Genomic DNA, 11,438 nt, shown 5'->3' on the forward strand with positions numbered 1-11,438 from the left:
CTTGCTAACGGAGAGTTGCCGTGTTAATGCGGTTATGACACACACACACACACAATTTAGTTGACTCTGCAATGAAAGCTGAGTTTGACAGGCTTAAAATCCTATTTTTGCACCAAAATGGGGGATTCCCATAGAACTGGCATATGCTGGCATAAAAAACAAAACAAAACAAGAAGACAACCTCGCTGTTAAAGAGAAGCTCTTGACCAAAACATGCAAATGATTTACCAGTTGGAGATAATGTTTCTGAATTTCTGGAAATTTTTTTGTTTTGTTTATTTCTTTGTTTGTTTCTTAACAGAAGTCCAGAATATTTGTGCTTTTTTATCATCTGTTAAGCAGTGCTGAAGTCTTATTTTTTGTAAAAAAGACAGGTTGGCCTTTTTATACTGTTACGGCCTCTGGCCTCAGGTGGCCCCGCCTTCCTCTATGGAAATCAAAGTGCTCCAGGACTCACGGGGGATTGGCTGGCCCGGACCTATACTCGCCCCAACTTCATGCAGATCAGAGCGTGTCAGACCACTCACACCATTGGCTGCTGCAGGAGCCTTGAGTACGACAGACCAATGACACAGCTGCCTGCAATTACCTGAGAATATAAAAGGCTGTGGATTCTTCATTCGTGGAGGGACTTGTTGATTCGAACAGACTGTGTAGACTGTCCCTCTCATTTATGTTACATCCGCTGTCGCCTAGCAGAGCCGGGTCGTAACAATACCTGTTGCTTAACATAACCCGTGTGTGTGTTTGTGTGTTTGTGTACGTGTGTGCGTTAAAAATATCTGTTTATGCTGAAAAATTCACCAGATATTATTTGAGTGACACTTCTTGCCAGATGACTGACCTCTTGCCAGTGGTGGTGGTGCATGGAGGGGCAGGGTTTGTCCCAAAGGAGCGGATGGAACTGTCCATTTCAGGGGTTTGTGCAGCAGTGCGGACAGGGTACGCTATCCTCAAGGGAGGGGGCAGCAGCATGGATGCTGTGGTGGAGGCTGTGAGCCAGATGGAGAATAACCCTGCCTTCAATGCAGGTAATGGAGAAACTCAGAATTTTATTAAATATTTTCACTTACTATATATATATACCACACTGTTTCCTTTTAGATTAATTTATATGTAATTGTGGAGTCAAGATGGCGCCGGTGAGGTCGGCTGCCGTCACGACTGCTCCGACCACTTTTTCTTTGTCTTTGCTTTTTAAGTGATTACAGCCGGATTGGCGTCCTTGCGGTGGTGCCGTAATGTTTGGTGATAAGAAAAAATTCCAAATAATTCTGGCTATAGATTTTGTTTGGGCAAACAAAGGTACTAATAATTGACATCAAAGAGGGACAAAATGGCAAAGATGAAGAAAGTCGAAGAAGATTTGGAAGAGATTAAGCATTCACTTAATTCGTTGACGTCGGAAATTGAAAAAGTAAATAAGCAACAAGGAATATTAATGTCGATGATGGAGCAAATCAAAGAACTAAAAGATCTGGTCAAGGAGAAAGATAAGACAATCCATTTTTTGGAAAGGAAGGTGGACGACCTAGAACAGCAGGCTCGACTCGAGGAAATGGTCATTACAGGTCTGGAAACTAAACACAGAACATATGCGAGAGTTACCGAATCTGGGACTGGTGCAAAACGAGGAGAGGACGTGCCCCCGATGGAGGAGCTACAATCGTTGGAACGGCAGGTTGTGGAATTCTTTTCGAGTAAAAATCTTCCCCTGCATAGTAACAATATATCTGCATGCTATACTCTTCCTAGAAGGCACAAAAATGCTCCTCCAGCAATTGTAGTGAGATTTGTCAATCGAAAACACAAAGTAGAATTGCTGAGAAGGTCCAGCCTTTTGAAAGGAAGTGGAGTATATTTGAATGAACATCTTACAAAAAGAAATGCAGATATTGCAAGACAAGCTCGTATTTTACGGAAGGAGAAAAAGATTCAAGCAACCTGGACCAGGAATTGCAAAGTGATGATTAAACTGAATGGAACACCAGAAGAAGCCAAGGTTGTAACGATTAAGGAACTTGAGGAATTGGACAATTATACGTGATAATATGATTAAGATAGACAAATGGTTGCGACCAATTATGGCTATAACTAGTTTTTTTTTTTTTGGCAAGGTCAAATGCTACTTCGGGAGGAAAAGGACAAAAGGAAATTGTAAAATTGGATATGGAAGATAACAAGATCAACGGACTTTAAAATATGTTGATAAATGAATGTGAGATTGCTTAGGATCTTTTCTTTCCTTTTTCAGTTTTTTTCTTTTTTTTCTCCTTTTTTTGTCTCTTTTTTTGTTTCCTTTTCTTTCTTATGAGGTAATAGATAGCGCTAGAATAATTTATGCATTATGTTTGATGACACAGATTATAAATCATATGATTTTGAAGTAGGTATTGACCCTGAAAGGAATGTGCTTAATACAATTAATGTCACATGTGATTATTTTACAGAGGAGCAATTCAGGGATAAGGTTGATATAGCCAATACATTTTCTTTAATTCATATTAACTGCAGAAGTCTTTATAGAAGTTTTGCTTCGATTGAAGATTTTCTGTATAGTCTGAGAGGCAAGTTTCAAATAATTGCTCTGTCTGAAACATGGTTAGATGAGAATAAGGGTTGTAATTTTTGTATTGAAGGATACGATTTGTACTTTGTGAATAGAATTAAGACAAAGGCAGGAGGGGTGGCACTTTTCGTTAATTGTGATTTGAAATGTAAAAAAGTTGAATGTATGTCTGTTGTTATGGATGATTTAATGGAGTCTGTGACAGTAGAATTGGATATAGAAAAGAGAAGTAATATAATTGTAACGTGTATATATAGGAAACCGGGATCACAGATTGAGTTATTTACAGAAGCAGTAGAAAATTTATTGAGTAAGGTTAAGGGAAATAAGACTGTATGTTTGTGTGGTGATTACAATATTGATCTTTGTAAAGTGACAAATGATAAGGCTTCGTCAGATTTTTTTGAACTATTATATGGTAAAGGATTTTATCCTTTAATTATAAAGCCGAGTAGAATAACGGAGAAATCAGAAACACTAATTGATCATATTTTTATTAATAGTTTGGAGAATAATATTGAAAGTGGCCTCATCATAAATGATATAAGCGATCATCTACCAGTCTTTGTTATTTTCGATTTAAATATGAAAAGAAAGAAAGAAGCTAGTTTTGTGAGTTATAGAAGGTTAAGAAATGATGAAGCAATTAATAGGTTTAGACAAGATCTCATGGAAACGGACTGGAAGGAGGTTTATGTTAATGAGGTCAACATTGCATACGGAGTATTTCTAAATATATATTTGGCCTTGTATGATAAACATTGTCCATTGATATCATTTAAGCATAAGAAAAAGAATATAAATAGGAAACCTTGGATAACTAAGGGTCTTGCAAATGCGTGTAAAAAGAAAAATAATTTATATAGGGAGTATATAATATATAGAACTAAAAACGCGGAAATGAAATATAAACTATATAAAAATAAGTTGGTATTAATATTGAGGAAAGCTAAGAAAGATTACTATAATAAAGTTTTTCAGGAAAACAAAAATAATATTAAGGGCATTTGGAATATTTTTAAAGAGGTATTGGGTAATAAGAACACACCCAAAGTTCGGCCTAATTATTTTATTAATAATAATCAAGTTGTTAAAGATAAGACCGAAGTAGCAAACGAATTCAATTCTTTTTTTGTAAATGTTGGACCTATTTTAGCAAATCTAATCAGGAAAAATGATGATCCAGGAGATGAGGAAGCCTGGATAGGTGATAATAGAATGGTTAATTCCATATTCTTAGCCGATACTACCATAAAAGAAATAGTAGCAATCGTAAAAAATTGTAAAAATAAAAAATCTACTGATTGTGATGGTATAGACATGGTCATAATTAAAAAGACAATAGATTGTATAAGTACTCCTCTTTGTTATATTTTTAATCTTTCGCTACAGTCAGGAGTATTCCCTGACAGAATGAAAGTGGCAAAAGTAATACCATTATATAAATCAGGAGATAAGCATAGTTTTAACAATTATAGGCCAGTGTCTCTTTTATCACAGTTTTCAAAATTGCTAGAAAAACTCTTTGCACAAAGACTTGATAGTTTTATTGAAAAATATCAACTAATACATGAAAACCAATTTGGATTTCGTAAAAATAGGTCAACGGCATTAGCGTTGTTGACTTTTATTGAAGATATTTCATCTGCAACACATAATAATAAATACACAGTGGGAGTATTTGTTGATTTAAAAAAAGCTTTTGATACGATACAACATTCTATTTTGATTTCTAAATTGTATAACTATGGAGTGAGAGGAGTAGCATTGAATTGGTTAATGAGTTATTTAGAGAATAGGTTGCAATATGTTTATTATTTTGGCAATACTTCTGAAAGACTGAAGATTGTATGTGGTGTTCCTCAAGGTTCTATTTTGGGACCTAAACTCTTTAATTTATATATTAATGATATTTGTGACGTATCTAAAAGGTTAAATTCGATTTTATTTGCAGATGACACAAATTTTTATTGCTCTGGAGAGAATTTGAAAGACTTGGTTGAAATTATGATTTCTGAGATGTTAAGAATAAAAAAATGGTTTGATGTAAATAAATTATCTTTGAATCTGACAAAAACGAAATATATGATATTTGGCAATCGTGTAAAGGAGGATAAAGTCATTATGTTTATAGAGGAAGAATTGATTGAAAGAGTTACTGAATTTCGTTTTTTGGGTGTAATAGTGGATGAGAATTTGACATGGAAATCTCATATTGAACATATTAGAAAGAAAATGGTCAAAAGTATTTATATTTTGGGTAGTATAAGAGATTTATTAAATTATAAAACAATGCGTATTTTATATTTTTCTTTGTTTTTTTCATATATCAACTATTGTGTTGAAGTTTGGGGGAATACATATGAGAATACCATAAAACCTTTAAACCTATTACAGAAGAAAGTTATACGAATAATTCATAATGTTAAATATAGAGAACATACAAATAAATTATTTATAGAATCAAAATTATTAAAATTAGGAGATTTAGTGAAATTACGGACATTATTAATTATGTTTAAGGCTAAAAATAATATTTTACCTTTTAAGTTACAAAGAGTATTTTTGATGTGTTCAAGGGGAGAAGAGAATAGAAGGAAATTTTATTTTAAACATCAGTTAGCCAGGACTACACAAAGATTAATGAGCACAACGGTTAGGGGTATAAGACTGTGGAATTCACTTCATTATGATTTAAAGAATTGTATAAATTTACAATGTTTTAAAAAGTGTTATATGTTTAAAACGATAACTCAGTATGAAGAATGCGAATGAATGTGATGTTGGTTTGGGATTCGACCGGAGAGAAATGTCAATATTAGTTTGTTCCTGATTTTTGGTGCCCACCGGTGATATAAGTTCGATGGTAGATAGGGGGCAGGGTTTAATAAGAATATTTTCTTCTTCCTGCTCCTTTTCACACATGGTTGTTGTGTTTTGTTGACAGAAGATGTGGTTGTTTTGTTTGATTGTAGTACCAAGTGTGAAATAAATAAAAATGAAATGAAATGAAATGAAATATATATATATATATATTATGAATGAATGACACTATGAACAGAGAGAAATGAATATATTACCTTTTTTGTTTTTTTGGACACTGAGATGGTGTAAGAAAATTTTAAATATTGGGTTGCACAAGGAATCAAATTCAATTGGTTAAAAAAAACACTGCACAAAAAAATATGACCAATATACCACACAAATTTTTCTTATTTGATTTTATATATTTCACTGATGTTGTGGTATCTCTTTTGTGAAAGTAAAGCAGTCAATAAGAATTTGTTGGGATGAGAAGAAACAAACAGTTTAGCTGTTGAGTAAACCTGCTGCGTGTAGCTCTGATCACCTAAGAGACACCAACAGGCCATATGTCACTGCAGGACACTAAAGATTCTTGGAGCTGCATCATTTCTCAATTCATATTTTAGGCTGTGGGTCAGTGCTGAACATCAAAGGAGAGGTGGAGATGGATGCTATCGTGATGGATGGCAAAACACTGGCAAGCGGAGCAGTGTCCGCAGTACGCAACATAGCTAACCCCATCCAGCTAGCAAGACTTGTTATGGACAAGGTATGCATGTTTCTCCTGACTGAACTGCAGGAACTGTGTGGAATCATGCATGTGTGGAGACCGCTGTGGATTTTTATCTGAAAATACATAATGGACACCTACAGGACCTTTCTCCCTTCATCAGCACCTTTATCTATCAATGTAGCTAAAGGTGCTGATTACAGCCTGTTTACAGCTGTAGCTATGATTCCTTCTTCTGATAAGAACAAAATTCTATATGCTTGAACTGAAACCGTTAGTATAGTCTGGACGAAGCACAGTATTTCAAATGTGCTCTGTAACTTTTTACAGTGTGAACTTTGATCTTTGCTTCAGACCAGTCACGCGTATCTGACAGCCGAAGGTGCTAATCAGTTTGCTCGATCCATGGGGATCGAGGAGGTCCCCCAGGAGTCCCTCATCACTGAGTATTCCCGCATGCGCTGGAGGAAGAACCTTGCACCTGATGCCAACCCTGTGGAGTGCCAAATGTGAGACACAACAGTTTTAAGCTTGCTAGCATTATTTATTTTCATTTTTTAAAGTAATATGAAATGAAATGACCCCTTTTAGTATGTAACCGATCAATAGACATCTCTGCCGTGCACGCACTGATCCATAAGCTCACTGTGTTGCATAATGTGGACTCTGACTTCCTTCACTCACGTCTCTTAGTGTAGATAAAGGGAGGAAGCGAGTCTTTGCAGGACTTACACAAACCCAGAAAGATGTTATCTCACTTTGAATTTAAAAAAAAGACTGAAAAGGAATATTTGGCAACTAATTGGGTAAATTAACAGCGGGTCAGCAAAATGATTGGGTATTTAAAAAACAAACATCTTAGAGAAGCAGAGCTTTTCCAGTCCTTTTTACCAGTCTGTAGAAAACTGCATAGACGTTGGTGTTGAGCAGTTAAACAAGAGTACCTAATGAAGTGGCCGCTGAGTGTATTTGACACACGGAGAGGAAAAAGCAAAACAGAACAAAATAGAACTAGAGCTCTCAGATATGTTCTGCTGCTCTGCTCTCTTTTGTAGGGGGAAGGCAGGCACAGTTGGTGCAGTAGCAGTTGACTTAGAGGGCAACTTAGCCTGTGCAACTTCCACTGGTGGGATGCTGAACAAGATGGAAGGTCGGGTGGGTGACACCCCCATCATAGGTCAGTTCACACATGCCTGGTAATTATTTACATGCAGTTGTAATCGTTTTTGTGTCTTCGCTGAGCTTTTAACCTTTAGCCAGTCTTAAATGAATAGTTATTTAGTGAACAATGGGAGTATGGTTAATATTTGATTCAATTCTAGGTTACCTAAGAATGTTTTGTTAGACAGCAGCAGGAAAAAAACTTCTGACCTAAATTGTATTTAAACATAGGTGTATGCTGTGATATCAGTGGCTAAATCCTAGTCTAGTTTGGTAAACGGCAGCAACTTGCTTTTGGTAGTTGCGTCAATCCCATCTAATCTGTCACTATCGATAAATGAGTGACAGGAGTATTTTTTTTGAAACAAATGCTTGAATTAAAAAAAAAAAAAAAAAGACTGTCTGCAAAACTTGGGCAAAATGTCCAAAACTAATGCAGAACATTAATTAAAGAGACAAATGTGCAGAATCAAAGTTTTAAAGCAGTGGGCTGCTTTGCAAAAGGAACTGGAACTTATTTCAATCAATGGATTACAACAACCAAAAGTCTGAATCACAACAGTGTTGCTGCCTGCTGTGGTTCAGTTCAAGCAAATTTAAGGGAAAGCCTTAGTCTTCCATCTAGTGAAATAAATGTGTAACTGCATCCATGTGCAGGTGAGACTTCAAAAAATGTTTTTAATAACAACATTTTCAACATTTCATAGCAGAGCCTCTTTATTGACAGTATTAAATGTCCAAATGCTGTTTCAAGAACATACAAGGTGGCATGTAGATAGACTGTATATAAAAGACAGATGTATTCAGTCTGACACCCATGTGTCACCCAAGTGGCTTGCTCAATGTATTTAGTGTTTCAACTGCGACAATGTTGCACAAACGGCCATAATATTTGCCAAAATATTACATTCAAATGTTCCAAAAGGCACCAAAACTGCAAACTCAGTGGGGAGATCAGACTCAAATGAATGTAAGTAAGGTTGTGCCATATACTGTATGTTACATCTGCAATAGTGTTGATACAAGCAATGCCATCTGCACCTTCTCTAGCTGCTTCACACAACGTTCATATCCCCCGCCTCTCACTAGCAGCAGAACACACCTCCCTGGTCCTTATAAGGCATTTTGGGAGGTCAGTAAAGCTCCTGTTTCACAACATCAAAATATTAAACAGTCATCATAAATTTTATGATGCTCGGCTGGTGCACATAATAACATTAGCCGTTCAATTATTAGAATTGTGACTACACAACAGCAGCATTAGCCATCTGTCAGTTTTATCATTAAAGACACGGCTAAAATCTGTTCTCCCAGGGCTGCCTCTGGGTGTTGCTAGTGTTTTCATAAAGCTTCCAAACCTGCTTATAGCTGCAGGAAGATCCAGAGAACAGCTCAGTAAGCTGTGCAGGATGGCTGAAATATTTTGTCTTTGTCAGGGTCTGGAGGGTATGCTGACAACCAGTCAGGAGCAGTGTCCACCACAGGCCACGGTGAGACCATCATGAAGATTACACTGGCCAGACTCATCCTGTTCCACATGGAGCAAGGTAACACACACATACACACACACACACACACACACACACACACACACACACACACACACACACACACACACACACTTGTTTTCATATCTTAGTAAATACATCTCATTGACATAATGCTTTCCCCAGCGCTTACCCTGACCCTAACCATCAAAAATGAATGCCTAACCATAACCTAGTTGTAACCCAGACACTAAAACCACACTTTGAGCTTAAAAAATGCCTTCAGACTTGTGGGGATGGGCATCTTGTCCCCGTGAGTGACTGTTGGTCCCTAAAAGTATAGTAGCATGCCAATTTTCTGTCCTCACAAAGATGTCTAAACATGTACACACACACACAAATCTGTAACACTTTGCCACACACAGCTTCAACTCTCATATTTGATTTATTTACACCCAGAAAAAAACTAAAACTCCTCAGAGGAGCCGCGACTAAGCCTTTTTACCCATGGGACTTGCATGCACTGTTTCTGGGGTCCTGGAAGCTATTTGGACCTAGGTTTTTGTTTGTTTTTCCTTGATTTGTCCTTCACTGTAGCAGTATACCAATTATCCCAGTAAAGCTCTTCTTGTTTTCTTCCTGTAACCAAGTTTTGACTTTAGCACAAATGCTAACTGTAACAATGAGCCTCTCTCCAGACTGTTCAATTAAAACAAAAAGAGTTAAAGTGCTGTTTCTTGTGTCTCCTCTTTTGTCAGGTCGGTCGGTAGAAGATGCCAGTGACTTGGGCCTGGCCTGCATGCAGTCCAGACTTGGGGGGCTAGGCGGGGTAGTGACAGTGGATCCTCAGGGCCACTGGGCTGCCCGCTTCAGCAGCAACTACATGTCGTGGGCTGCAGCCCAGAGGGATATTGTGCACTATGGCCAGTACTCTGGAGAACACTTCACCCAAAGCATCAACTGATGGATGTTGTTGTTCTTTTTTTTTAACTATCATTTTTAAGAGAGAATTTGATACTACTTGGACAACAAAAGAAATTCAGTACAAGTTTATCCGGGTGCTAAGATAGATGGTCATTGTGCATTTGATTAAAACACAAAGTTATAACACAAAATGTTTTTATCCGCAAAGGCTTACAGAGCCTATGAATTCTAGGCTGGAACTAATTTCAGATTACACTCTTAAAACTGATCTTTAATGCAGTCTTAACATTGCCTTAGTGCTTGTATGTTAGCAATCACCAATCACATCAGGCCTAGCAAGGGCTTTATTTAGGATAAATGGTATTAAGCAATAAGTTCAAAATCACCAGTAAATCATGTGTAGATGATTGTTTTTGGCAGCATTGTACCAGAGACCAAGTCCAGACCGTAACCGTGAATACCCATGAACGTTTTTTTATTGTATGTTCATTAAGTTCAGGTTTCGAGTGAGTCTGTGCAGGAAGCAAAGTGGACACGAGTCCTGTAGGTCCTGTACAGGACTTAAGAACTCCAAGCCATTCATTTGATCTCATTTCTTAAGAATAAAATTACAGAGTTGTTTAAATTTCTTGATTGAAAAAAAGAGTTTTCGTGAGATTTCTTTAAATGAATGTTTGAATGGCAATCACAGCAAAATAAATCGGAAACTGAAAATGTGGTGTGGGGACTTTAAATAAACTGAATTGAAATATTTGTGAATGTGATCTTCAGATGTTTTATTTTTACCGTTTTTGTGTTAATGTGATGTCAGTGTAAATTACTGAACCTCTTCAGCTTCCACTAATCTGCTCTTTGATGACGTTGTGCAATCAAGTATTGTGAAAATTTTATAGAGAACTGCTGCCTTGCTGCTTTATGTGTGTTAAATGTGCTGGCGGATGAACTGACCCAGTGTCTGTGAAGAGCTGCTGATCACATAATGATTGTTAATACTGATTGTAATGGCTATCTTTGCTTCTTCTTGGAGTTCTCTATTTCTCTTATATCTAAAATAAGAGTCTGGATGGACAAGAGGCTGTTTTACGTGTCGGTTTGTGCAACAACGACGGTAAAACCATCGTGTCGCTCCGCCATTCGCTTGTTTTATTTCTCACAAACTTTTCACAAAAAAAGCATCATATCCTTTTCAGGCTTTTCAAAATAAAACGTAATAACTATAAATGGCGCTAACATTCCGGCCCCTAATTCTTACTGCTAAGGCATAACAATTACATATTAACACAATAAAGCGTCATTTAATATTAACACTCATAATCTAACTGGCTTAACCAAACATTATATGAAACATAAGTCATATGTGTTGAACATAAATCTGTTACACATGAGGCTGAGATTCAAACTGTTGCCTCCATTTCAAGCAATTAACATAACTTGTCGATAGGCCCCTCCAAAACGCTAGTTTTGGTTTTGACAAACACGTCTGACAAGTCCATGTGAGTCTGGAACTGATCTCTCAACCTTTCCCATTAACCAGGAACCTCTTGGTGCACTGTCATCAACTATAAGAACAACATCTCCTGGTCTCAGATTTCTCCTAGTCACTAACCACTTCTGTCTTTCTTGTAGAAGCGGCAAATACTCTTTATTCCAATGCTTCCAAAAAATGTCTGACAGGTACTGCACCTGTCTCCACCTTTTCTTTTTTGCATACAAGTCCTCTCTTTGAAACAATCCAGGTGGCAGTACTGGCTGCCCTTTACAG

The 11,438-nt window shown here is 37.0% G+C and overlaps 1 protein-coding gene across 3 annotated transcripts in view; it reads left to right on the top strand.

The window, feature by feature from the left end:
- The window catches only part of asrgl1 (asparaginase and isoaspartyl peptidase 1), a 37,321-nt gene extending 26,591 nt beyond the window's left edge, over window positions 1–10,730 (top strand). The window contains exons 2-7 of one of the 3 annotated variants that reach the window (XM_080869352.1): window positions 808–1,031; window positions 6,001–6,143; window positions 6,459–6,613; window positions 7,160–7,281; window positions 8,702–8,812; window positions 9,511–10,723. In XM_080869352.1, coding sequence (XP_080725478.1) covers window positions 836–1,031; window positions 6,001–6,143; window positions 6,459–6,613; window positions 7,160–7,281; window positions 8,702–8,812; window positions 9,511–9,716 — 933 coding nt within the window. In that variant the 5' untranslated portion in view covers window positions 808–835 and the 3' untranslated portion in view covers window positions 9,717–10,723. Of the gene's footprint in view, window positions 1–807; window positions 1,032–6,000; window positions 6,144–6,458; window positions 6,614–7,159; window positions 7,282–8,701; window positions 8,813–9,510 lie in introns of all 3 variants that reach the window. The other 2 variants (XM_080869353.1, XM_080869351.1) reach the window with 2 other exon arrangements.
- Window positions 10,731–11,438: the final 708 nt, after the last annotated feature.

This window comes from Rhamphochromis sp. 'chilingali' (assembly GCF_963969265.1).
Source record: "Rhamphochromis sp. 'chilingali' genome assembly, chromosome: 20".
NCBI lineage: Eukaryota > Metazoa > Chordata > Actinopteri > Cichliformes > Cichlidae > Rhamphochromis > Rhamphochromis sp. 'chilingali'.